Source organism: Bubalus kerabau, chromosome 1 (genome assembly GCF_029407905.1).
Source record: "Bubalus kerabau isolate K-KA32 ecotype Philippines breed swamp buffalo chromosome 1, PCC_UOA_SB_1v2, whole genome shotgun sequence".
Lineage (NCBI taxonomy): Eukaryota > Metazoa > Chordata > Mammalia > Artiodactyla > Bovidae > Bubalus > Bubalus kerabau.
In genome coordinates this window covers 65,434,598-65,461,964 of record NC_073624.1, presented here as the reverse complement: position 1 = coordinate 65,461,964, position 27,367 = coordinate 65,434,598, and the positions used below count along the sequence as shown (strand labels likewise).

The 27,367-nt window shown below is 46.2% G+C and overlaps 2 protein-coding genes and 1 non-coding gene across 11 annotated transcripts; all 3 read left to right on the top strand.

Annotated features, from left to right (window-relative positions):
- The first annotated feature begins 753 nt into the window (after positions 1-753).
- On the top strand, positions 754-14,638 carry PAN2 (poly(A) specific ribonuclease subunit PAN2). 8 transcript variants are annotated; one of them, XM_055577903.1, is made up of 26 exons: positions 754-895; positions 1,549-1,954; positions 4,612-4,781; positions 4,893-5,013; positions 5,154-5,231; positions 5,823-6,090; positions 6,486-6,828; positions 7,029-7,125; positions 7,969-8,088; positions 8,301-8,420; positions 8,698-8,826; positions 8,955-9,154; positions 9,254-9,387; positions 9,526-9,632; positions 9,848-9,946; positions 10,064-10,137; positions 10,244-10,391; positions 10,831-10,974; positions 11,103-11,162; positions 11,390-11,480; positions 12,059-12,216; positions 12,313-12,456; positions 12,587-12,766; positions 12,892-12,985; positions 13,262-13,459; positions 13,959-14,638. In XM_055577903.1, exons 2-26 carry the CDS (start codon positions 1,673-1,675, stop codon positions 13,991-13,993), a joined length of 3,594 nt encoding a protein of 1,197 aa, XP_055433878.1. In that variant the 5' UTR covers positions 754-895; positions 1,549-1,672; the 3' UTR covers positions 13,994-14,638. The 8 variants fall into 8 exon arrangements, with proteins under 8 accessions (XP_055433878.1, XP_055433855.1, XP_055433844.1 ...); XM_055577880.1 differs by having other exon boundaries at positions 10,804-10,974; XM_055577869.1 differs by having other exon boundaries at positions 10,804-10,983.
- Positions 10,446-10,519, top strand: TRNAE-UUC (transfer RNA glutamic acid (anticodon UUC)). Its single transcript has one exon. It is a non-coding gene; the product is annotated as a tRNA-Glu (tRNA).
- Positions 14,639-16,606: 1,968 nt separating the features above from the next.
- Positions 16,607-19,823, top strand: CNPY2 (canopy FGF signaling regulator 2). 2 transcript variants are annotated; one of them, XM_055577945.1, is made up of 6 exons: positions 16,607-16,906; positions 17,534-17,646; positions 17,791-17,906; positions 18,674-18,877; positions 19,039-19,135; positions 19,661-19,823. In XM_055577945.1, exons 2-6 carry the CDS (start codon positions 17,559-17,561, stop codon positions 19,702-19,704), a joined length of 549 nt encoding a protein of 182 aa, XP_055433920.1. In that variant the 5' UTR covers positions 16,607-16,906; positions 17,534-17,558; the 3' UTR covers positions 19,705-19,823. The 2 variants fall into 2 exon arrangements, with proteins under 2 accessions (XP_055433920.1, XP_055433925.1); XM_055577950.1 differs by lacking the exon at positions 16,607-16,906 and adding an exon at positions 17,095-17,404.
- The last annotated feature ends 7,544 nt before the right edge of the window (positions 19,824-27,367 follow it).

The following is a 27,367-nucleotide window of genomic DNA, read 5'->3' as shown; positions in this document are numbered from 1 at the left end:
TTCCAAAGCAGTTCAAGCTCAGAGTTATACCCCAAGAATCCCTGAGTAAGTGTTGACACTAAATATGTTAAGTCCGGGGAAGGCAAACGTCTCAATTTGCCATGTCCTGCCCCCTGAGGAATAATGTCCTGCTCCACGAGCTAGGGGAATTTTATAGCTGAGGGGTCCTGTTCCCTGGAAATATTACCGGCGACTCTAGGGAGGGAATAATCACAGATGGGAGTTTCAGATGGTTGCCTTTAGAATCGTAGAAGATGCAGCTACTTGAGCCGTGTTAGGAGGCTGCCTCCCGCTTCCTTTTTTCTCTCCCATGCCTGAAAATGACAGGAAATGCCGGCAAGTTTCAGGAGTAACAAGTCGGAGTTGGCGAAGTGCTCAAAGAGTACCACGGGGAAAGGGGGTGGACTGGGCCATAATGGGAATATCCAGCAATCGATTCCCAGTGCTTTGCTTTTAGGTTCCCCTTACTCTAGTCTTGAGCTATACAGAGCTTGAAAGTTCGGGCTCCAAGCCTGGGGCTTTCTAATTTCTTTTAAAGAAGGCTTAAATAAGACAACGGTTACTCTACCACCACCGAACTGGGACAAGGTTCTGACTCCGTTTGTCCCTATCCGCGCCCCGTAGGTCTTGTTTTGCTCAGCTCGCTCGTCACACGTCTTCTCGCGGGTCCGGCTGTACCTGGCTGCTCCCGATTGGCTAAGGTAAGCCTCTCGCCCTTCCTAATTGGAAGCTGAGACTGGGAGTGCACGCCCTTTCCGTCGTAGAGTTTGATTGAACCTGAGGCGCGGGGGAGAAGTGGGGAAACTGGAATTTCCCGCGGAGCTGACGGCGCTTGCTCTCCCCCTACTCGTTTTAATTCCACGCGCTCCAAAATATCCGCCATGGAGAAATCTTGGTAATGACCTAATCCCCGTAAGCATCCCAGGAACACATCTGACCCCTGCCCTAATCCCTCCCCTCCCCGCCGCCGAGGGAGAATTATGGGTAATTGATTTTTCTGGTTCCCCCAGAGAATTCTGGGTAACTAGTTATTTCCTTCACGTCCCCCTACCCCCCGCCCCAACTGTGGGTAACTGGCCAGTCTTATTTTCCCCTAGCGAATCCTGGGTAGCATTGCAGAGGATTCTGGGAAACTGACTTACCTTGTTCTGCCCTTTCAACCGTCTACCCCTATCCCTAATTCTGGGAAATAAGCACTTTACCCCCCTCTACCTAACCCCTACCCCCACAGTTGCTGCTCCTGACATTGATGGTTCAGGGATGAACCAGGCAAGTGAGCAGCCCTGAAGGAGGGTGAAAAGGAAGTCAGGGATTAAGTTAACTAGTGGGGTGCTGGGAGTTCAGAGTACCTTAGAGGAGAAGAGCAAGGGACAGCACCTTCTACCACCTCTACCCCAGTGCCGATTCCCTTCCTGCCTGTTTCATCCCCTGCCTTGTATTCTTACATCTTCTGCCTGCCTTATCTCCGTCCTGCCAGTAAAATCTAGAACACACTCAATACAAGTACCTGGGCCTACCCGTGACTTAGCTCCCTCTTTCCCTTTGCAGGTCAGGATGTCCATTCTAGGTCCAGTGATGTCCTGCTGAAGGTTGGGTCAGGCATCCAAAGGGGCTGTGGCAAGGGAGGGTGTGTGACACGGGTCAGTCTGCTGCTATCGTCATCATCACCATCATGAACTTCGAGGGTCTGGACCCTGGACTTGCAGAGTATGCCCCGGCCATGCATTCTGCCCTGGATCCTGTCCTGGATGCCCACCTGAACCCGAGTCTGCTACAGAACGTGGAGCTGGACCCGGAGGGAGTGGCCCTAGAGGCTCTTCCAGTCCAGGAGTCAGTGCACATAATGGAAGGTGTCTACTCTGAGTTGCACAGTGTGGTGGCTGAAGTGGGTGTGCCTGTCTCCGTCTCCCACTTTGACTTGCACGAGGAGATGCTGTGGGTGGGAAGCCATGGGGTAAGAACTGTACCCCTTTGAAAGGGCTGAAAGGAGATATTGGGGGTCTCTTACCTGGTTTTAGCCCAAGAACAACTGCTTTGCAGGGAGCCAGAACTGAGTTGAGGTGATGGAGTTAGCTGGGTTTCTAAATCAAGCCAAGAGGAAGGGAGGGGAGGGAGAAGGAGGGAGTCATAGAATGCAGAGATGGATTACATAGGTGTTCTTATTCAGAAGGTATCCCACTTCTTCCACAATTTGTCCATTCCATGCTTTGATTAATCTTGATAACTGTACGCATTCAGTTAGTCTATAGCCATCTGAATACAGTCTCTAATGCTCTTCCTCTGTTTTCCATTTTTATAATTACAGGATGTTTTCTTTTTGACCATGCCAGCCACTTTGGGGATCTTAGTACCCCTGACCAGAGATCAAACCCGGGCCTGGGCAGTGAAAGCATGGAGTCCTAACCACTGGACAGGCAGGGAATTCCCTAATTACAGAATGTTTAACTCCTATTTCTGCACATATTACATGGAATCATTTTGTCTTTGGCTGACTTTAATCACTCTGGGAGCAGTTATCATTGTTAATTTTTAAAAATGTATCCATATTGCCAATATGCTCAGGAGCCCAAAGATTTTGTAAGAAATAACATGGTGTCTGTGGTTTATTTACCTTACATAGGATGTGAATTCTTTTTCTGTTGGAAAGAGTGAATTTTTTGGTAATACATTCATTTCAGTAGGCACTGTCTACTACTAGACTAGGCTCAGGGAATAAAGCTTAATAAAACATAATCTTTGCCCTCAAGGAGGTCACAGGACAATGAAGGAAAAAACCCAAGTATATGAATATAATTTTATGGCATTTTAAAAGAAACTAAAAAGTGTTTAACTTAATAATTATGAATTTGGGATATGAACTTAATAAATGCCAGTGTGAAAATACATACTGGATGTTGGTGAGCAAAGAAGAGAATTAGAGGATCTCCAGAAGGAAGTGACACCTGAGCTCAGTCTTGAGAGATGCGTAGGAGCCAGATGAAGAAGAGGGGGAAATTCCATTTTGGGAAAAGCAATGGAATAAACAGTGATTCCCAAGCTAGTACACAGCTTGGTGATTGCACAGTGCAGGAACTACAAGCAGGTAGGGTTTACTGGAATGGAAGATGAAGCTGCAGAGTTAAAGACTTTTCTTCAGCCAGTGTTTTTGAGCACCTTTTAGGTGCCAGACCTTGTTCTGAAGTCTAGGTTTTGAATAAGCATTTTAATAAAAGGCAACAGAAATATATTTATGATATATCCTTAAGAAAAATAGAATCCCTAAGAAAAGTACCGTGGAGTTAGGGGGTTGAGGTATTGAAAGATGTGAGGTATTGCTATTTTAGATATATAGTCAAGGGAAGGGCTTTCCGATAAAGTAACACTTGAGTGGAGACCTGGATGCAGGCCAGGATGTCCATTCTAATCTCCCTGGAAGGAAGGGAAGGAACCATGCAGTTGTCTGTGGGAGGACATTCTGGAAAGCCTTATAAGCTCTGTTAAAAGAGCTTGGACTTGATTCTTTAGTCCACTAAAGGTTTTTATCCAGAATGACGAGGTCTAGTTTGCATCTTAGGTGGAGTGCTTAAGTAGCAGTATAGAGTGATTTAAGGAGGATGGGACAGGACTCCATGAGGTCAGTGCACAGAATTTTGTAGTAGTTCACCTAAAATGTGATGAAGGCCTGAATGAAGCACTATAGAGATTTATACATCAGAACAGATTTGGGAAGTATTTAGGAAGTTAAATTTAAGTCGACTACCAGTGACTTATTCCACTGGGTAGATCATGGTACCATAGGGAATACAGTTAAGAAGAATTGAAATGAGGGGAAATGGTGAGTTTTATTTAGGATGTAATGAGTTTGCGTTCTCATGGAATAGCTCAAGAGAGGCATGTGGTAGGTATTTGGATGTACAAGTCTGAAACTTGAGGCAGTGGTCTGGGCTAGGGGAAAAAATTAGGATTCATCCGGTTTAAGCTGAATGTTTAAACCTTAAGAGTGGGTAAAATTAGGAAGACAAGTAGGGTGAGAAGATGGTGGGCTTGGAATAGTCACGTTTCAAGAGTGGTCATAAGGGTTGCACATAAGGAGAAGATATGAGCTAAGAGTCAGGAGAGAAACCAGGAGTGGATGATGTCATAGGAGCCAAGGGCAGCATGAGTTTCAGTCTCTCTGTTCCAGCCTGTGACCCACAGTACACATTTCCCGGGTGGCTTGTAAAGATGAGGACTTGACTGTGGGACACAAGACTGCCACCTGGCCAGTGGAGGATTGGACCTGTGTCCCTAACCTTCTGAGTACTGTTCTAACCAACTGAGCCATTACCTATTCAGCAGGGTCATTGTGAGGATAAAATGAGGTAGAGTTTATAAAAGTACTTTGTAAAGTATTAAATGAACGTAAGATAGTATTCTCAGTGTTTTTATCATAACATATAAATATCTTTATATTTAAAGATACCATATCATATCATATAAGATTGGTGCCCAGCTTTATGCCTTAGTCACTGCCAGCCAGAAAGGCCAGGCAAGAAGGGAGGAAAAACTGAGCAATGTCTAGTTCTCTGATTTGTATCTGGGATAGCCTTGCCGCTCCACTCAGGGTGTCTCTCATCTTTTTGTCCACTACAGGGCCATGCCACATCATTTTTTGGCCCAACTTTGGAGCGCTACTCATCATTTCAGGTCAATGGCAGTGACGACATCCGCCAGATCCAGAGCCTGGAGAATGGCATCCTTTTTCTTACCAAGAACAACCTCAAGTATATGGCCCGAGGGGGCCTCATTATATTTGATTACCTGTAAGTGGCTTCTTACCTCTGGACTGGGGAAGGGGATCCCTCACAGAGTGGGAAGGGTAAAGGATTGGAAACTTTGGAAACCCTGGCCCCTGAGCTTTTCATCTCCCACAGGCTGGATGAGAGTGAAGATATGCACAGCCTGTTGCTGACTGACAGCAGCACTCTGCTCATTGGTGGGCTGCAGAACCACATATTAGAGATTGACCTGAACACTGTCCAGGAGACTCAGAAGGTACAAGTGGGATGCAGGCAGGGCCTGAGGTTATTGGGGGCAGTATAAACTGGAAATGCCTATGATGCTCATATGACCTTTCTGTTCCTTTGGTCTGTGGGAAGAATCATTCTCACGGGTTTCTCCCGCTTCCCTCACAGTACGCAGTTGAGACACCTGGAGTCACTATCATGAGACAGACGAATCGCTTCTTCTTCTGTGGCCACACATCTGGCAAGGTGAATGACTAAGTTCCATTTTTCCTCCCACCTTGGGGCTCTGTTTCGCCAGATATGTGATTGGGCTCTGTTTTTTACTCAATTCTGGGGCTCAGTAGTTGGGGAGGTGGGAGGAGTGAATTGAGTTCCTACTCAGCCACGTTATACTATGAGATTATCTTTGAGCCTGATATTTTCTGTGTAAGTGGGGTATATTAGAGGCAAAAGGGTAAACAAGTTCTCTTTGGGGTCCCTTCCAGATCTTGGCTTCTCTTTTTGCTTTTTTTGTGCTTTAATTGCCTGTATTGTGGCGCTAGTGGTATAGAACCTGCCTGCCAGTGCAGGAGACATAAGAAACGTGGGTTCTATCCCTGGGTCAGAAAGATCCCCTGGAGGAGGGCATGGCACCCCACTCCAGCATTCTTGCCTGGAGAATCCCATGGACAGAGGAGCCTGGCAGGGCTCACATAGAGTCGGGCTGACTGCAGCAACTTAGCACACACACATTGTAGAGCCTTAGTTCTTTTGGCAGGGACCTCACAGGGTTAGGTAGATGGTGGGTCCTATTCCTGAAAACAGTGTTGGCAGATAACGAAGATCTCTCTTCTTCAGGTTTCTCTGCGAGATCTCCGTACTTTTAAGGTGGAACATGAGTTCGATGCCTTCTCAGGGAGCCTGTCAGATTTTGATGTGCATGGCAACCTGCTGGCCACCTGTGGCTTCTCCAGCCGCCTTACTGGTCTGGCCTGTGACCGTTTCCTCAAAGTTTATGATCTACGCATGATGCGTGCCATCACACCACTTCAAGTTCACGTGGATCCTGCCTTCTTACGCTTCATCCCTACATATACTTCTCGTCTTGCTATCATCTCCCAGTCAGGTATGAAGGGGACATAGGATGGGATAAGAGTTGATGAGTGAAAGAGGAGTGTACTCCCTGAAATTTTTTTGCTGGGAAAAAAGTAACCTTTCTGAGGGGTCTCAGGGTCTCACTTAGGTTTGGTAAGAGATTAGAGCTTTTATTTTCTCCCTGGATGTGAAGAACACATATGCAAAAAATACAGGTAGAGCAGGCAGATAACTAGAGAACTGGTCTCCAGTGGGTAGCAAACCTCCTTGTGATTTATGGGAGGCACCAGATGGTATTTCCTCTTATCTCTAGGCATGGATTTGGGGCCCATCTTTTCTTGAAGCAGGGGAAGAGAGTAGGAAGGGCATAACAAGATGGCTCCCTTTCACCTTCCAGGGCTCAGTGGGCTTCCTCCTCCCTCCTAGGGCAGTGCCAGTTTTGTGAGCCCACAGGCCTGGCCAACCCAGCAGACATCTTTCATGTGAATCCTGTGGGACCTCTGCTAATGACGTTTGATGTGTCAGCCAGCAAGCAAGCCCTCGCTTTTGGGGATTCTGAGGGCTGTGTGCACCTCTGGACTGATTCCCCTGAGCCTTCCTTCAACCCGTACTCCCGTGAGACCGAGTTTGCTTTGCCCTGTCTCGTGGACTCACTGCCGCCTCTGGACTGGAGCCAGGACCTACTGCCTCTTTCCCTCATCCCTGTCCCGCTCACCACTGACACGCTTCTCTCTGATTGGCCTGCTGCCAACTCTGCTCCAGCTCCCAGGTTGTACCTCATATCTGGGCCAAAAGGAGGGAGGGGGAAAGGGCCAAGATACCAGGAGTCTCGGCAAACCCTGTTATTATTCTACTTCTTTCCTGATTGTTGTCTACTCTTAGTATTTTTTTTTTCTGGTCCCTTGGGGATTGGGAATTGGATGGGCAGACACCACAGTCTTCAAGCCCTAGAACTATACTACATTATAGGCGAGCACCCCCTGTGGATGCAGAGATTCTGCGCACCATGAAGAAGGTGGGCTTCATCGGCTATGCACCTAATCCCCGCACCAGGCTGCGAAATCAGGTTTGTTCAGGGGGGAGAGGGTCAGCCCCCGCCCCAGCCCATTGGTTTTTCTCCTTTGTTTTTAGTAATTCTTCCTAGTTTTTGTTTTTAGTTAGTCAACAAAGGTTTTTGAAGCCTACTGAATTGGAGGTGGTATACTAGGTGTTAGGGTTCAGATACATAAGAGATAGGGTCCTTGCTCTTTAGAAGTTTAGTGTTTGGTTGTTGAAGATAAGACCTATCCATGGCAGAAGTTATTTATGCTTTATCATTAAATGCTAAAGGAATGTTAGAAGCAGTCAGTGTTCGAGTTGTTTAGAGAGAAAAGGGTACTCTGGTCAGAGGCTAGACTGGTCAGAAAGGGCATACTCCACGAGGTGGGTGTTGAGCTGGAGGGATGAAAGACAGGTAAGTAGATAGTAACGGGAGCATTTCAGGATGAGAGAACAGTGTTAGTAGAAGTCTCAGGAGGTCTAACTGACAGGGACCATGTTGGACCGGCTGTTAGTATTGGGAATCAATGAGAAATGAAGTTTGGAACGGGCCTGGTTGTGAAACCTTGTGCGTACCAGTGTACAGTGGAAGCAATGCACCAAAAAGGCCATGCTGGGGGGGTTAGCTCGGTGGCGGTGTGCTGGGCTGAGTGGATAGGGGTGGGGGACCCACTGTGGAAGCATCGGCATTGTCCAGCTGTGATGAGGTAGGGTGATGGCAGTGGGAATGAAAAGGCAGCAGTGGATGCTGAAAACCCCATGAAATTATTAGGTTTGGGACTTGGTGATTGCTTCAGTGTTGGAATAAAAGGTAGGCGGGACCAAAGATCATTATACACCCAACAAGGGTACCTCTTTTTAAAAACCCTAGATTCCTTACCGACTCAAGGAGTCTGACAGTGAATTTGACAGCTTCAGCCAGGTCACTGAGTCACCAATAGGGCGGGAAGAGGAGCCACATCTCCACATGGTCTCTAAGAAGTACCGCAAGGTACTGGGGGATACCAAGGAAGGGGCCCTCTGGGATGTGGGGGCAGGTTCCTGGGAAAGGTGGTCATCAGAGAAAGGATTGAAGGGCTCATTCAAGAAGCCTTTGCCTATCCCTCTGGACTTGGGAAGGGTCTGGGGGAAGGTTATGGTTACTGCAGAGATTTAGGGGGCTCTGAGGACATCTTCATCTTGCTCAGACTATTTCTGCCTCAGGTGACCATCAAATACTCCAAGCTAGGGCTGGAGGACTTTGACTTCAAGCACTACAATAAGACGCTGTTTGCTGGATTGGAGCCCCACATCCCCAATGCCTACTGTAACTGCATGATCCAGGTAAGGCTGGGTATTCCCGCAACTGGAAGATGGCTACTGCTTTTCTTCTTCTCTCTGGGCCCCTCAACCCCTCTTTTTCCAGGTCTCCCTAACCAAGTGGCCAAGTCCACTTTAGTCTCCTCTGCCATTCTTTCTTGCCCCATAGCCTGCAAGTCCCCCATGAGCTCCGCTTCTTCAGTGGACTCGAGCTTTGTGTTCTCCACCATCTCTTAGCCTTCCCACCGCTCTTTCTCCCTGTGCCAGTTGTCCGCATCAGATCTCCTGCTCTTCCCTCCAGGTGCTCTATTTCCTGGAGCCTGTGCGCTGTCTAATCCAGAACCACCTTTGCCAGAAGGAGTTCTGCCTGGCCTGCGAGCTGGGCTTCCTCTTCCACATGTTGGACCTCTCCCGAGGCGACCCCTGTCAGGTCAGTGCCTGGAGACCTGGGACAATAAAAAGGGAAAGGAGGGGGATAGTAGGCAGGGTCATCACTCTTGCCAGTAATCACAGAAGAGGAAATAACCCTTTTCCACTGACACACTTCCTGCATTCCAGGGCAGTAATTTTCTTCGAGCATTCCGCACCATTCCTGAGGCCTCAGCCCTTGGTCTGATTTTGGCTGACTCAGATGAAGCTTCAGGCAAGGGCAACCTGGCCAGGCTCATTCAGAGGTGGAACCGTTTCATTCTCACGCAACTTCATCAAGATTTGCAGGAGCTGGAAGTACCCCAGGCTTACCGAGGTGCTGGAGGCAGGTATGGAATAGTTCAAGTCACCACGGCAGGCCCCTCTGTGACTAAAAGGGTGTCCTGACTCCCTCAGTGTGCATATCTTGCCCTGTCCACTCTTAGCAGCTTTTGCTCATCGGGGGACTCTGTCATTGGGCAGCTGTTCAGCTGTGAGATGGAAAACTGCAGCCTCTGCCGCTGTGGCAGTGAGACCGTGCGAGCCTCATCCACACTGCTCTTCACACTCTCTTACCCTGAGGGTAGCAACAGTGGTATACCCTGCAGCTGGGGTGGGGGGGCGCTCCCCCAGGTGTCCTCAAACATCAAGGAGAAGGGTGTTGGGGGGCTCATGGTGGGGATAGGGAGGACCTGGAGTGAAGCATCCAGTTTCCCCTCAGATAAAACCGGGAAGAACTGTGACTTTGCTCAGGTGTTGAAGCGAAGCATCTGCCTGGAACAGAATACACAGGCCTGGTGTGACAACTGTGAAAAGTACCAGCCCACGGTGAGTGGGCGCTTGCCCTGGGCCAGAGTCCTGCCACATGGGGGACTCAGCTGTGGTCTCATCCGGGACAGACTAGGTCAGCACCGCCATCCAGAGATCTCTAGTGGGTGGGAAGAACCCCAGTTGGAGGAAGCAGATCCAGGCCTAAACTGTTCCTGTCCAGGTTTCTTTCCCAGTGGGCCTCCTGCCATTCCTTGTTTGTTTCCTTCTCTCAGATCCAGACCCGCAACATCCGCCATCTGCCAGATATTCTTGTCATCAACTGTGAGGTGAACAGTTTGAAAGAAGCTGATTTCTGGAGGATGCAGGCTGAGGTCAGGACTTAGGTTGGAAATAGGGCGCTAGGAGTACTTTTTAGTTTTCTTCCTCTTTTAACCTCCACAGATGATTCATGTTCTCCGAGGAACTGGATGTTTTCTCCTTGTGTGCAGGTTGCCTTCAAGATGGCAATAAAGAAGCATAGTGGGGAAATCTCCAAGAATAAGGAGTTTGCTTTGGCTGATTGGTAGGTATTGTCTGTAGAGTGGTCAAAGGATTGAACTACCCAGTGGCCCCTCTTGTCACTGGTCAGATCTCCTTAGAACAAATTTCCAATTCTCCTATCCTGATAGGAAGGAACTAGGCAGTCCAGAGGGCATGCTGATGTGTCCCTCCATTGAGGAGTTGAAGAATGTCTGGCTTCCTTTCTCCATTCAAATGAAGATGACCAAGAACAAAGGGCTGGATGTTTGCAATTGGACTGATGGGGATGAGATGCAGGTTGTTGAAAAACTGGGAAGAGGAGGGGGAATAAGGGAAAGAAGGTTGGGAAATTCCCTGGTGGTCCAGTGGTGAGGACTCGGCGCTTTCACTGCCGGGGCCCTGGGTTCAATTCCCTGGTCAGGGAACTAAAATCCCATAAGCTTTGTGGCATGACCAAAAAACAAAAGCGAGAGATGGTGCAGAAGCAGGGCAAGGGAAAGGTGGAATTTTTAGTTTCCCTTAGTATAGGGGAAAAAGAGAATAAGGCCTAGTATTCACCAGCTATGGGCTTTTCTAGAGTGACTCAGTTCAGTGCTGGGAGTCATAGTTGGGCTAGGATGGAAAGAACCCACCCTGGTCCCCTATCCCCATCCCCCAAGCTCCCTGTCCTCTATCCCCATTCCCCTTCCTTCCCCACCCTTAAACTTAGCTTAGCAGCCTGGGTACCCCCTCACAGTGGGGCCCAGCCAGGGCAGAGGAGGAGCATGGTGTCTATGTGTATGACCTGATGGCAACTGTGGTGCACATCCTGGACTCACGCACAGGGGGCAGCCTGGTGGCTCACATCAAAGTTGGAGAGACCTACCACCAGCGCAAGGAGGTGAGTGAGGTAATACAGGGCAGGAATATTCCTGGTGGTAGCCACAGTGGAATCCCAGTTCTGTCCTTATCTTGAGTCTGAGCCAGAATGCTCTAGCCATCACTTTGGCATCCTCTGTATCTCCACAGGGTGTTACCCACCAGCAGTGGTATCTCTTCAATGACTTTCTCATTGAACCTATTGATAAGGTTAGTTGTAACACATTCCATTCCCCCTTGCATCTCCCCTTTCCCTGGCATCCTCATCCTCAGTACCCAAGAGAATGCCAGGCAGATTCACGAGGAGGGATGGGTCCTCAGTAGTAAAAAGCATTAGCAAAGCTAAATATAGCACCTGAGTCCTGTCTTCTCTCTGACTTGGGATAAAGGGGAAGAAAGGCGTATATGTTGACCATTAGGTGCTTTTTCTTTTATAGCATGAAGCTGTGCAGTTTGACATGAATTGGAAAGTGCCTGCTATCCTTTATTACATCAAAAGGAATCTTAATTCCAAATACAACCTGAACAGTAAGTAGTATAGCATAGACCCAAGGGTGTGAGCAATAAGATTCATCTTCAGGAAGAGATCTGGAAAACAGCTTATTAGGATTGGCAACCAGTGTTAATATTTCCAGGGACAGTAGAGTGATTCTGCTCATCAGGCCTTAAATTTAGAAGCTGGGGATCCTGAGGGTGTAATGGGAAGAGGTGATGAGAGGTAATATCTGAAAATAGCTAAGGTTATGATTTTGAGCTTATCTCCAAGTAAGGCTCTCTTCTTTTGTGTGTGTGTGGTAATAAACTATATTATTCTAGACTTTCTTTTTTCTTTTTTTTTAATTCTGGATTTTCTAAGGTAAAGTCCAAATTGAAAATCTCACTCCTTTCTGGTTTTTTTTTTTTTTTTCCCTTAGCATATTTCTTGATAATTTTCTGATTTGACCTGTTCGTTGGCCTGTTCTGTTCATCAGACATGATCTTTTTAGTCACATGCTTCGATTACTGGGATCACAGTGTAGACCCAGTCTGTAGTCAGCCACTCTGGTTTCCCTCCCCTGGTCACTTCCCTCTCCGCAGCCATCTGTCTTCTGGATTCTCCCCTCCAGTTAAGAATCCTATTGAGGCAAGTGTTCTGCTGGCTGAAGCCTCATTAGCACGGAAGCAGCGGAAAACACATACTACTTTTATTCCCCTGATGCTGAATGAGATGCCACAGGTTGGGGACTTGGTGGGCCTGGATGCTGAGTTTGTCACCCTTAATGAGGTAACCAAGACCAAAAGAGTGGGGTGTTAGGACATAACTCTGGGGATATCAGGAGTCACAAGCATTTCTCTGGTTTCCTTATGAACTCTTATATAGGAAGAAGCAGAGCTGCGCAGTGATGGCACCAAGTCTACCATCAAGCCAAGCCAGATGTCAGTGGCGAGGATTACCTGCGTTAGGGGCCAGGGACCCAATGAGGGTATCCCCTTCATTGATGACTACATCTCTACCCAGGAGCAGGTATTAGGATGTGGATGTGCAAATGTGACAGACCCTGTGCTTCTACAGAAGGTCCTAGAACCTGGGGACGAATGGAAGGGGAACTGTGCATTTCGCTTCTTGTGTGACTTGACCTTTTCTGTATCCCTAGGTGGTGGATTACTTGACTCAGTACTCAGGGATAAAGCCAGGAGACCTTGATGCCAAGATTTCCTCTAAGCACCTCACAACTCTAAAGTCTACCTACTTAAAGCTTCGTTTTCTCATAGACATTGGAGTCAAGTTTGTGGGTCACGGTCTGCAAAAGGACTTCCGGGTCATCAACCTCATGGTTCGGGCAGGGCTCTTTTAAGAGTCTTTCTTTGTGCGGGCCCCCCAGGGTATACATTGTGTTTTGGGAAAATGGGAAATTATGGATCCCCTGCGTTCAGTATCCCACTGTTTTATCCCTGGCAGGTGCCCAAGGACCAAGTCCTTGACACTGTTTATCTATTTCACATGCCCCGGAAACGAATGATTTCCCTGCGATTCCTTGCTTGGTACTTTCTAGGTGAGTTCCTCTGCCTTGTACATCCTTGTGTGGAGCAAGAGCATGAAAATGTGTGAGAGGCCAAGGGGAATAGGGATAACCCTGAATTACTGGTGAGAGTTACAGGTGGATTTAATTAGCTTCAGTATCCCTTTTGTGCACTAGGGATGGTGTTTGGCTCTTTCCCTTAACGGCAGTCAGGGATTTTTTGTTTATTGAGAGTGGGGATGTGAGTAGAGGACATGTTCTTACCTTCCTTTGCTAGCTCCCAAACTATTCCACCTCTGCTTCCCCTAGACCTGAAGATTCAAGGGGAGACCCATGACAGTATTGAGGATGCCCGCACAGCCCTTCAGCTTTACCGAAAGTATCTGGAACTAAGCAAAAATGGCACTGAGCCTGAGTCCTTCCACAAAGTTCTCAAGGGCCTTTACGAGAAAGGTCGAAAGATGGACTGGAAGGTGCCTGAGCCTGAGGGCCAGACAAGTCCCAAGAGTAAGGCCTGGGATGGGACAGGGGAAACTGGCCTGGGTGGGTTGTGAAGATTATAGCCACCATAATAAGAACAATGAAAGTGAAAGTGAAGTCGCTCAGTCATGTCCGACTCTTTTCAACCCCATGGACTGTAGCCTGCCAGGCTCCTCTGTCCATGGGATTCTCAGGTAAGAATACTAGAGTGGGTTGCCGTTTTTTTCCTTTGCCAAATAAGAACAATGGTGATGTTAAAACAGTACCACCCCAGCCTTCTGTTTGTAATAGAAAGCACTTAATGGTTTACAAAGCACTTATTCCTTCCAATATTCAGTGAAATCAGAAATCAGTTTTATTATTGAAGCTCTCTATTGGTCCTAACCTTCTCTTTCCCAATTCTAAAAAGTTTGGGGGAGGTCCATGCCTTTTTTTCTCCTGCATTTTTCCTTCATAAGAAATGTCCCAGGTGCTTTTTCTCCTGACTCACCTTAGGAGTCAATGCTCTTGGTTTTGTCTCTGACAGATGCAGCTGTCTTCTCTTCAGTGCTGGCACTCTGACCTCATGCTCTCCCAACGAACAGCTCCCTCCCTTTAGTGTTCTGTGGCCCCAGAACTGGGAGATGAGTTCCCAAGTTGGCTATACCCTGTCTACTTCCAGAATTGGACTTGCTCAGGGTCTACAGATGGTGCTATTAATAGAACTGGAATGCAGCAGGATTGTTGCAAAAGGTCTAGGAGCCAGATTAATTTTTCATCCTTTGCAAAATAGTGGGCCAGAAACAGCCTAGAATTGACCCAGATGGAAAGTAATTCATGTTCTTAATAATTATCCTGGGTAATTAATATACAGGTAAAGAAGCTCCTGGAACCTAAACGCTCAGTTCCTACTGAAGTCCCAGACACTGATAGGATACAACAGAAACTCAAGACCTAGCCTAAGTCTGGCTGCTTGAGGGTTGCCCAGAGGGGCCAGCATTTAGAGTCTGGTGGTCCCAGCAAACCAGTGTTGCCAACATCATCATTGCCAAAAGGGCCTTTGAGTCCTAGACAAAGCTTGGCTGCTGGCTTCACTCCTGCTGACAGCTGAGAAACATCTGTCTTCCATCCACTCTCCTGTCCCAAGTTTTGTTTTCTTGCTATTTTTTTAAAATTCTTGTTTTAAACTGCATGTTTTGTAAAATAAAAACAAAAATATTATTGAGTGTCATCTATTTCATTAGAAATATCTGCACGTGGGGTTCTCTGACTTCAGCCTCCTCTCCTTTGTGTTGGCTTTTTATTGGGTTGGCCAAGAAATTCCTTCAGCTTTTGAGTAAAAATAAAGGACACATTTTTCATTTTCACCAATAACTTGGTTGAACAGCCATTTTGTTTCACTACCTTCTGCCATTTTTCAAGCAACTCCATAATTCCATTTTCCCAAAACTTTTCTTTTTGAACAAAGGACTGTTCCAGGTGCCTTGTACAGTCTTCCAGAGAATTGAAATTTTTTTCACTAAGAGAATTTTCTAAAGACCAAAATTAATGGAAATCCAAAGGTGCAGTGTCTGGTGAATACAACAGATGCATTGGAACTTCCCAGCCAAGCTGGAACAGTTTTTGCCTGGTCATCAAAGCCTTGTGTTATTCCTAATGGAAGACTATGTTTTTTCTGTTAATTCAGGACACTTTTCATTGAGTGCTGGTGTCAGCTGGTCTAACTGGGAGCAGTACTTGGAATTGTTTGGTTTTCTGGAAGGAGCTCATAATAGAGAACTCCCCATCCCACACGACTTCACCTTCTTTGTATAAGGACCAGCCTTTGGCGTAGTTGGTGGTGATTCATTTTGCTTGTGCTATGATCTTTTTTGTGTCACGTTATTGTACAGTATTCACTTTTCATTGCTCATCACAATTTGTTTTAAAAACAAGGTTTTGGAACTTCCCTGGTGGTCCAGTGGGTAAGACTGTGCTTCCACTGCAAGGGGCGCAGGTTTGATCCCTGGCCAGGGAAGTCCTGCATGCCTCCAAGTGTGGCCAAAAAAGAATACAGAACGTTTTCGTTAGGGTTAGTAGAGAATCGCATGTGGAAATACAGCCAAGAAGGTGATGTTTTAGGTTTTTTTTTCCACTTAACATATGTGGAATCCAAACAACAAAACAACCAAGCTGGTGCAAATTATTTTCAATGTCTGATTTGGATTCTTTTAAAAAATCTCTTCACTGATTTGGATATTTTGAGTATGTCAGCTGTCTTCCCTCATGGTATAACATTGATTGTTCTCAATGTCTTGATTGATTGCTATCAACCTCAACTGGCCTACCCAACCGTGGAGCATCCTCCAGCAAGAAATCTCCAGCCGAGATCTTTGCAAACCACTTTTGACACATTTCATCAATCACAGCGCCTTCTCCACACACAACACACATCTTTTTGCGTTTCAGTTGCATTTTTTTTCTCTCGAAACAAGCAGTATGCCAAAGACGTTGCTTTCTTCTTTCATCTTAAATAGTAAAATGGCTACACAAAAATTAACCAATTTTGCTAAGTATTTTTAGTTATGACAACTGTCACACTACAATCTAACAAAATTGCTTCGAATGAAGTTAAAGACAACTAAGCACTACTACAGACATCTTACATGACAAAAACCAAAGGAACTCTTTTGGAAACCCAATATTACAAGTGGAAAAAACTAAGTCAAAGTCTCACCCATGAAGATAAAATTCTCAAGTCCAAAATTCAGGATATTGGAGATGCATGTCATTCCTGGGCAGTTAGGCCTTTGGTGTGGCTGCCTAGAACCCTAGGGTCGGATTCTTTTAAGAGGTACAGTATGGTGTCCCCGTTTTGTGTAAAATGTGAGTTGGAGAAACTGACAAACTACAGGTCCCAGGAATCTTAAAACCTGTAGCTACTAACAAAGTATAAGTGTGGTGATGTGGTGCTTCCTGGGAGATGTAGTTTCCCGGGTATTAAAACCAGGGATTCTCACTGGCTAGCCGCATACCTTTCTTTTAGAAGGTCCGAGCCCACCTAGATTGGCGTGTGTGAGCCTGACCGCCTCCGCGCACGACGTCAGGCTCTGACCCTGCTTCAAGCCACTCCTATTCTTCGGCTGACCTCTGATGGTCACGTGGAGCTCCTCGCCACGCAAGTCTGGGTCCTGCGATCCACCGGGGTCCTTGCTGTCTGGGAGCCGCTCCTAAGCTGCCTGTTCGCGCGAGAGTTTGGAGGGGCGGGTTTGGGGTCGGTCTCCGGTGTGCGACGCGTACTGTAGCGCCTCTGAGCCCTGCTTAGGAATCCACTTAGGACTCGAGGAGCTGGCTCAGGCAGTCACCGGGGCACCCCGTGTCTGGAGCGCGCAGGAGCGCTCTGGAGAAGCCTGGACAGCCCCGCTCCCCCGCAGCCAGGTGCTAGGGTCGGGAGCTAAAGTGAGAGTTCGGCTGTCTTCCAGTGCCTGGGCCACGGCGGCGGCCCTGGGAGCAGAGGTGGGATGGATCCGAGTGGCACTGAGGGTTGGGGTTGGACTGGAGCGAAGGCAGTGGTGGGGTCTTTACAAAGGGGGCTGGTCCGCACGGAGGAATAGCTTATAGGCTGGAGGTGGGGATGCAGCAGTCTTCGGTGCTGGGTCCAAATAGGCCCTAGTTATTGAGTGCTCTTCTCGCCAGTCAGCCACCTCGCTACCTCTTGGCCAGAATCAGCTACTCTCCTTGCCAGCAGCTCCTCTGTGCCTGTCATCCTTGCTTAATCCCAGCCACCAACCCATGACTGCCACATAGCCCTGTGATCCTAGGCAGCCACCGCTTAAGTACCAACATCTGAGGGCTCACCTGTCGACGTAGTATCTGGAACTAAGACCCAAGTCCCAAGCCCGCTCTCTCACCCACTGCCCCGGGGCCTCCGGGACATCGAGCGCCGGAACAGAGGAGCCCCTTTGTGTCCAGGCCATTTCCTGGAAAGTAGAGCCAGATCACACTGAGGCCTTTGTAGGCTTGGGATGAGGGATGGGGAGGGGTGGTGGTGGCGGGGATTAGAAGCTGACTGGGTGTTGTGGCGGCCGGGGGTGGGGGGCGGGCGAATGGAGTAGGCTTCTCACATCTATGCTTTAAACCCAGGTGGAGCATCCCCATTGCGTCAAAGATGAAAGGCTGGGGTTGGCTGGCCCTGCTTCTGGGGGCCCTGTTGGGAACTACCTGGGCCCGGAGGAGCCAGGATCTACACTGTGGAGGTAAAGGCACAGAAGAAGAAATGGGAGGAAGCAGGGTGGGATGGGGAAGATAGAGCCTTGGAGAGGATGGGATCCAAGGCCTGGGAGAAGGATGAGTGGAAGCCCGTAGGTTGATTCCTTTCTCCCCCTACCCCCTTGCATCAGCTTGCAGGGCTCTGGTGGATGAACTTGAGTGGGAAATTGCCCAGGTGGATCCCAAGAAGACCATTCAGATGGGCTCTTTCCGAATCAATCCAGATGGCAGCCAGTCAGTGGTGGAGGTAATTTGACTGTTCCCCCAAATAGCTCATTCTAACTTTGAATGAGAACTCAACTAATGAGATATCTAAAAGATTGGGCTGTTTCATTTGGAAGAGGCTGGAGGCTTGTATCCCATACATTTGCTTCCCTGGCTCCCTAATACAGCAGAAATCCTAATACTTTGTAGACGTTGTTACAACTTAGCGTGCATGCAACTGCCTGATGCTCTCCTTTTAAGGGCAGGTATTAGCCTCATTTTAATACCAAAAAAAATAATAACCTTACAGCCATAAGAATTAAAGAAATTCAAAGGAAGAGAACACATAGTGACCAGAGTTAATCAAAGAGGTCATTTATCTATAATTTGGAAAGACACCTATTTTATTTTTTCCGCTTGTATAATGAGGTAAAATAAGATCACATATTTGAATGGACTTTTGTTGTTTAGTTGCTAAGTTGTATCTGACTCTTTGCGACCCCATGGACTGTGGCCCTCCAGGCTCCTCTGTCCATGGGAATTCCCAGGCAAGAATACTGGAGTAGGTTGCCATTTCCTTCTCCAGGGAATCTTCCCCGACCCAGGGATTGAACCCAGGTCTCCTGCATTGGCAGGTAGATTACCGCTGAGCCACTAGGACTTCAGAATTACACAAATCATAATGGTTTTAAATTGGAGAAGGCTTTTTAGAGTAGGTTGATCAAGCTAGATTTGGAAGGAAAAGTAAGGGTATAAATTATTAATGTACAGAGGTAGAAGAATATGACCCAAGGCTGAGGACATTTCTAGGTGCCTTATGCTCGCTCAGAGGCCCACCTCACAGAGCTGCTAGAGGAGGTATGCGACCGGATGAAGGAGTATGGGGAACAGATCGACCCTTCCACGCACCGCAAGAACTATGTACGTGTCGTGGGCCGGAATGGAGAATCCAGTGAACTGGACCTACAGGGCATTCGAATTGATTCAGACATCAGTGGCACCCTCAAGTTCGCGGTGAGCTATGGGAATGGGTAGCTGGTTCTTGAAAATTAGGGGAGTTATTGGAGAGCCCAAGTGGAAATTTGAGTTCATGTCCTTCTCCTCCTCTCTGGAGGTGGAGACTAGAGGCTTCCCCTTGCTGGCTTCTCTCACTCCTTTCTCCCTTGGGTTGACAGTGTGAGAGCATTGTGGAGGAGTACGAGGATGAACTCATTGAATTCTTTTCCCGAGAGGCTGACAATGTTAAAGACAAACTTTGTAGTAAGCGAACAGGTAAGCTACGGTCACTTTACCTCCTGTCCTCACATCTCTGTGGAACCTGGCGCATTTTCTAGTGTGTGTCCCACTCCCTGTCCTCCAGCACCCCCAACACCTCCTCCTCCAGCCTACTCTATGAAGTTAACTTAAGAGTTACTTATGGCTTAGGGACTTGGGTTGATCCTCTGCATTCTCTTCCTATCAGCTTTCAGAATTTGTGGCTCCCTCACCTGAGATACATAGAGGGGAGAGGATGATGGGAGAGTTTTGTCATTTTAAAGTCTATGCTGGGGGGTGGGGGACTTCCCTGGTGGGCCAGTGGTTAGGACTCTGCACTTCCACTGCCGGGGGGATGGGTTGGATCCCTGGTCAGGAATTAAGACCCTACATGCCTTGAGGTGTGGCAAAAAAAAAAAAAAGCATATGATCTGAAAAATGGTGGTCAGTGTGTGTCAATTTGTTTTGGGGTATTTTCTTGATAGTGGCATATATCAGCGTGAGAGTGGCGTTTTCTTTGAAACTGTCATGTGCTATTTGCAGATCTATGTGACCATGCCCTGCACATATCCCATGATGAGCTGTGAACCACTGGAGCGGCTCAGACTGACAAGCTTGATGGATCACCCCCAGGAGGGGAAGAGGGTAGCGATGCCTTTTATATTATGTTTTTACTGAAATGAACTGAAAAAATATGAAACCAAAAGTATGAACTGTGTTGTCTTTTCATGCCCAGAATTGGCCCTTACATTAGGCTTGAAAATAGGAGATTCCAGACAGGAAGAAAAAAAAGGGAAGGAAAGGAAAAGCTTTGGGAATTGTATAGTGCTAAGGTAGAAGGGCAGGAGGAGAAGGGGACGACTGGATAGCATCACAGACTCAATGGACATGGGTTTGGGTGAACTCCGGGAGTTGGTGATGGACAGGGAGGCCTGGTGTGCTGCAGTTTATGGGGTCACAAAGAGTTGGACACGACTGAGTGACTGAGGAGCCTGAACCATAATTCTTTTGTCATCTGAAATTCCTGATGGACTAACAAACTGGATAAGCATTTATTCAGTGCTTACTCAATATAATGTGTTTAGAGTCTAATTATTGTGAGAAGAGGAACCTCTATGCATAAGCTAGGGAACATGAATAAGTGTATAGTAGTATGGCCTTCCCTGGTGGCTCAGCGGTAAAGAATCCACCTACAGTGCAGGAGCTGCGGGTTCAATCCCTGAGTTGGGAAGATCGCCTGGAGAAGGGAATGGCAACCCACTCCAGTATTCTTGCCTGGAGAATCCCATGGACAGAGGAGCCTGGCGGGCTACAGTCCATGGGGTCGAAAAGAGTTAGACATGACTGAAGGGACTTAGCATGTATGCACGCATTCATGGTAGTATAGGATTCTAGAAATTAGTTGTATTCATACTGATGAAACATAAGATAGAGCACAGTCCTAAAGGAAATGGATTATTTTACCCTCTGTACCCTTCCAGATGGAGGGATCAGCAAGAGCAGACAGGAAAGGGCAAATGGATGTGATCATCTCAGCTGACAAGTAAGGGCTTTGTCAGATAGGGAGAGATGAGGTAAGAAATGTTATTGAAGGAAAGGTGTTGCTTTCAGATTCCATGCCAACAGCAACATGTCATCTCCATCCCTAGCTATGGCCAATGTGGACTATAAGTACACTACGGTGTGGACTACACACACTTTCTGTGCGTAGAGATTCTGTCCTGGGACACAGGATGAAAATGTAAAGGATACTTCTTTGAGGAGCTTCTAAAACACCCTGATCCTAAAGTGGCTGTCTCAGGGTTTGGAATGGAACATCTGTCCTAGGGAGAAACACCTGTTACTAAGGTTTATTACATTTCAAAGACTTTTTAAAAATTATTTATTTGGCTGTGCAGGGTCTTAGTTGTGGGAACTTTTACCTGCAGCATATGGGATCTAGTTCCCTGACCAGGGATTGAAACTGGGTACCTAGCGTTGGGATTGCAGAGTCTTAGCCACTGGACCACCAGGGAAGGCCCCATTTCAAAGACTTTTTAAACTAAGCACTTTAGAATCTAAGGGCCCTTGGAGGTCACAGATACCCCCAAGGTCATCTTACAGGTTCACTTCTGCAGATGAAGTAACTGATTTTACCGATAAAGAAACTGAGGCCCACAGAAACCACAGGTCCTCAAGTTCTGTATTTAGTGGCAAAACTGAATCTATAAGCTAATGTTCCCAAGTGTCAACTGATCTAATATAGCTGTGAAGTAGCTTCTGTATTAAGTCTTTTTTTCCCCTCTTCATACCTTGCACTAAGCCTGGCACATGGAATGAATATGTTCAGCAAAGCTTTCGTGTACCAGAAATCCCTATGAAATCTAACTAGCTCAGAGCAAGCACCTGATACTAGTTGACAACTAAATTCAGAGTCAAGTGCTAACTCTTTTTCTCTCATCAGTCATAAGAAATGTATCCTGTCAAATCACTTTTCTAGCCGTTACTACTAAGCGTTATGTCTTCTGTGATGCAGGTGAATAATGTTCACATGCTTCATTCCCCTATGAGTATCCCTAGGATTCTGTCCATCGTCTGCTTGCAGTCTGAAAAGCTCTTCCTCTTCCACCAGAAAGTTTCTCAGAAACATAAGTGAGAGTACTCTTATGGGGAACCCAAAACTCGTCTAATTTATACACAAAAAAGATATTTACAAATTTAAATAAATAAAACAAGTTACTTGTGATGTGCCTCATTAGTTTGTCAAGGTACAGCTGTTAAGAATGTTCCAGACCAAGAGTTTTTGCCACTGGGACACAGGCATGTGTCTCATATGGGAAAGAGTGGACCTTATCATCCTTGACTTGATCCTCAGAAGGTCAGGAGGATATATTTTGCTTATCTCTCAATTCATACCACAGGTTAACACAAGGAATCCATGAATTTTTCTGAACCTTTCTGGAGGCTACTAAAATTATTCTAGCCTAGTATTTGGTAGAGCATATACTCAACCCTGGCCTTCCCTGGTGGCTTAGACAGTAAACAATCTGCCTGCAATGTAGAAGACTGGGGTTTGATCCCTGGGTTGGGAAGATCCCCTGGAGAAGGAAATGGCAATCCATTCCAGTATTCTTCCCTGGAGAATTCCATGGACAGAGGAACCTGGTAGGCTACAGTCCAGGGGGTCGAAAAAAGAGCTGGACACAACTGAGTGACTCACACTTTGACTTTTCACTTTCATACTCAACCTCATATATATGGTTACACCCTAAATTTTACATGCCTTCTAAATGAGTTTATCAGAAAAATGTTAGCATTTAATGAAACATTCCCAAAGACAATGTGATAGCCTTGTTTCTTTTGTTTTTGGTTTGGTGAAGCTTACAGGATTTTAAGAAGACTCTTGAGAGCCCCTTGGACAGCAAGGAGATCTAACCAGTCCATCCTAAAGGAAATCAGTCCTGAATATTCATTGTAAGGACTGATGCTGAAGCTGAAACTCCAATACTTTGACCACCTGATGCGAAGAACTGACTCATTTGAAAAGACCCTGATGCTGGGAAAGATTGAAGGTGAGAGGAGAAGGGGATGACAGAGAATGCGATGGTTAGATGGCATAACCAACTCAATGGACATGAGTTTGAGTAAGCTCTGGGAGTTGGTGATGGACAGGGAAGCCTGGCATACTGCAGTCCATGGGGTCGCAAAGAGTTGGACATGACTGAGCGACTGAACTGAACTGATAATAGTTTTAGTTCCCCAAGCAAACTCAGGCAGACTGCCAGGGAATTCCCAAAGACAGTGTTAAATGAGATCCAGGGTGACTAGGAAAATGTATTGTGTGAAAATCTAGTCTATATTTTAGAGGATTTTCTTTTTGCTGTAAAAGGATTCTAAGCAGGAACAAAAATCCTTTAAATATAAGACAAAAATGAATAATAAGGGAAAAATAAATATTTTACTTATATAACACATTTATTTAATCTTTATAACTCTAAGAAATACTAGATATTACTCCCATTTTGCAGATGCAGAAAACAAGCTCAAAGAGGGTTGCGGTATCCAACGCTTCATCCCCAGTGATCACCTCATGCCTAGGCCAGTGGAGTCTTCATATAGTCCCTAGTGGCTCTGTAAAGTAGTACTTCTTTTATTTGTTTGAAAACTACCTTCAAGTTTGAATGCAAGCCCTCTGAATCTAATAATGTACAGTGAAAAAGCACTGTATCCACTTTTCAGCCTTTTTCCAGCCTGATTATTCCTTGTAAGAAGTCCATTCTATCCCCCTGGTGTTTTTAGGTGCTAAATGTTTGTCTCTCCTACCTTTATTACCTGTATACTGGGAAGGTCATCATTTATCATGTATTTCAGGTATGAGTGTACAAAGGTTTTACAGGATGAATGAGACTATAGTTCTTTATCTTTTTGTTTGTTTAGTTCCCCAACCAGGGATCAAACCCCTTCCCCCTGCATTGGAAGTGTGGAGTCCTAATTACTGAACCCCAGGGAATTCCCTATAGTTCTTATCTTTTAAAATATCTTTAAACATACCACTGAAAAAAAAAAAAAATACCACTGAGCTAATGTGCCCAAGAGACAGTTAACAATGACTCAAAGTCCCCTTCCTGAGTTGCAGCTGATAATATACAGTCATCATCATATAAACAATACAGCTTAGTAATTACAATACAGCTTCTGGAGTGAGGCCAACCTAGGTCTGAATTCCAGCAATGCCAATTATAAGCTATGATCCTGAGTGGGATACTTTATCTAAACCTTGGGTTCCTCCTATGTAAAGATACTACTGTTACCTACATCCCTTAGAGTTGTGAGGATCAATTAAGGTAATGCATGTGCCACATTTACACAATATCTGGAAATAGTAAGTACTCAACAAATTTTAGTTATTACCTATTTAAGTAAAGGAGTTTGGTTTCAGTTCAGTTCAGTTGTTCATTCGTGTCCAACTCTTTGCGACCCCATGCACTGTAGTACACCAGGCTTCCCTGTCCATCACCAATTCCTGGAGCTTGCTCAAATTCGTCCATTGAGTCAGTGATGCCATCCAACCATCTCATCATCTGTTGTCTCTTCTGCCTTCAATCTTTCCCAGCATCAGAGTCTTTTCCAATGAGTCAGTTCTTCCCATCAAGTGGCCAAAGTATTGGAGTTTCAGCTTTAGCATCAGTCCTACCAATGAATATTCAGGCCTGATTTCCTTTAGGATGGACTGGTTTGATCTCCTTGCAGACTCTTGAGGCACTTTCAAGTCTTCTCCAACACCACAGTTCAAAAGCATCAATTCTTCAGCACTCAGATTTCTTTATGGTCCACCTCTCACATCCATAAGTGACTATAGGAAAAACCATAGCTTTGACTATACAGACCTTTGTCGATAAAGTAATGTCTCTGCTTTTTAATATGCTGTCTAGGTTTGTCACAGCTTTTCTTCCAAGGAGGAAACATCTTTTAATTTCATGGCTGCAGTCACCATCTGCAATGATTTTTGGAGCCCAAGAAAATAAAGTCTGTCACTGTTTCCATTGTTTCTCGTCTATTTTCCATGAAGTGATGGGACCAGATGCCATGATCTTAGTTTTTTGAAAGTTGAGTTTTAAGCCAACTTTTTCACTCCCCTTTTTCCCTTTCATCAAGAGGCTCTTTAGATCCTCTTTGCATTCTGCCGTAAGGGTGGTGTCATCTTCATATCTGAGGTTGTTGATATTTCTCCCTGCAGTCTTGATTCCAGCTTATGCTTTATCCAGTCCAGCGTTTCTCATGATGTACTCTGCATATAAGTTAAATAAGCAGGGTGACAATATACAGCCTTGACGTACTCCTTTCCCAATTTGGAACCAGTCTGTTGTTCTATGTCTGGTCCTAACTGTTACTTCTTAACCTGCATACAGATTTCTCAGGAGGCAGGTAAGGTGTTCTGGTATTCCCATATCTTTAAGAATTTTCCACAGTTTGTTGTGATCCATACAGTCAAAGGCTTTAGCATAGTCAATGAAGCAGAAGTAGATGTTTTTCTGCAGTTTGGTTTACTGATGAATTTTTAGGGTGTATTCTTCTACTTATCCTTGGCCACCAGAGGGCACTATTGCCCTTGTCCATTTTAAAGAGGTCATTCCCAAGGTCAAGATGACCTCAATTCTCAGTCTTCTCTCCCTTGTCCCCTCCAGTTTTTCAGACACGTAGCTGTATTTGGACCTATAATTCACTTGGCTGCTTTATTCATGTTAATCCTTCTCCTTTAACTTTTTTCCCCACCTCCCCAGATCCCAGATAGCTTCAGAGAAAAGACTCTAAGCCAGTTTCTGAAAAATACCATTCAGTCCCTTTGATCCCTGGGTTTTCCCATTGATCTTATAGCAATGGATGTCAGAACTGAACAACCTTAAAATAAGTCTGTTGCAGGAAGGCGGACTGTTTCCAGGGCCCAAAAAGTGTCTCTTGTCTAATATTCAGAAATGAATTGTCTGAGGAGACACACATGCTGACAAAGCAAGAGACTTTATTGGGAATGGGTACCCGGGTGGAGAGCAGTAGGGTAAGGGGACCCAGGAGAATTACTCTGCCACGTGGCTCAAAGTCTCAGGTTTTATGGTGATGGGGTTAGTTTCTGGCTTGTCTTTGGACAATCATTCTGACTCAGGGTTCATCTTGGTGGCACACGCATTGCTCAGCCAAGATGGATGCCAGCAAGAAGGATTCTGGGAGGTGGTTAGGACATGTGGTGTCTCCTCTTAATCTTTCCTGAACTCTTCTGGTTGGTGATGGCTTATTAGTTCCGTGTTCCTTAGTAGGACCTCCTGTCATAAAATAACTCACACAAATAGTTACTATGGTGCCTGGCCAGGGTGGGTGGTTTCAGTCAGTGTGTTTCCCCTAACAAGTCCATAAAGGCCTCATGACACTAGGCTCCAGGACGCTGTAAGCATTATTATTCCCCACCCTTCCTTCATCACTAGAGTTCCAGAACAGGTTACCCTCATGGCCACTCAGTAATTATCCTTTTGGTAGCCTCACCCTAAGAATGCCTTCTGTCTGTCCGGGCACTAGAGTTCAGTCCTCTGGTCTGCAGGCTAGTCTCTGTGGATGATTAGCCAGAGAGAAGAAACCAGGTCAAACTATTCTAGGGTTAGGAGGAAATCCTCTGTGAGATGCTAAATTGGGAACAAGTATTGATCAGTGGAGCTTTGAAGTCACCGAGGAGATAGCTAAGTTCAGTGCTCCTCTGGGGCACTATTTATGAAGTTCTTTCCTAGGATCTGGTCCCCAAGCCAAAGAAGCATTGCTTGGTAGGTGTAAAGCTAAGTATAAAGAAATCTGGCAAGAGAAAATGACTTTTCTTTCTCTCTTTCCAAGTTCAAGCTATAAACTAGGTTCTTTATAAATGGGATCTAGCTAAACCTGGCTTAGATGGTACTGAGACCTCTGAACTTTGTTACTTCTATGTAAGGAGATAAAAGGACTGTTCATCTGGGCGTAGGTCAGTTCCTCTCTGCCCTTGGGTCAATGACAGTGATAGCTTATAGAGGCAGAAAGGTTCTAAGTTCTTGTCTACCCAGAATAATTAGTCAAGAATGATATAGAAGATCACTTCAGTGCCATGGTTCATTTAACGGTCTCTGGGGAGCACAGGATACGAGTATATAGAAGACAGCCAAATACGTGTAAAGGTCCAGAGGTCCTATGAGAGTAACAGGAGTGATGTAACAAAAAAGGAGGTGATTTTGGGTGAAGGGTTGTTCTGCAGCTCCTGATCTTTTGGTTATATGTGGTGTGGACTGGTTGTGTGGGGTTATGTGACTGGAGTGGCAGTGAGACTAACACCCAGGACCCAGAGGCTCTGGACTGCTCTGGAAGCCCTCACATTAAGGGGGCCTTTGTAGGAGTTGCTTTGTCTGATACTCAGATGGTAAGGAATCGGCCTGTGACGCAGGAGACCTGGGTTCTGATCCCCGGGTCAGGAGGATCCCCTGGAGGAGGGAATGCCAACCCACTCCAGAATTCTTGCCTGGAGAATTCCATGGACAGAGGAGCCTGGCGGGCTATAGTCCATAGAGTCACAAAGAGTAGGACACGACTAAGCAAATAACACTTCGTAAGACTTGGGTTTCCTGGCACTAATCACAGAACTGACAGCTGGCGAAGACCACCCGATATTCAGGTTCCTGCCTTTGCTTTCCTTCTCCACATTTTGGGATCTGTTGGTATCTATAATACCACGCCTTCTGCTTACCTCAAATGATTTCCAAGTAGCTA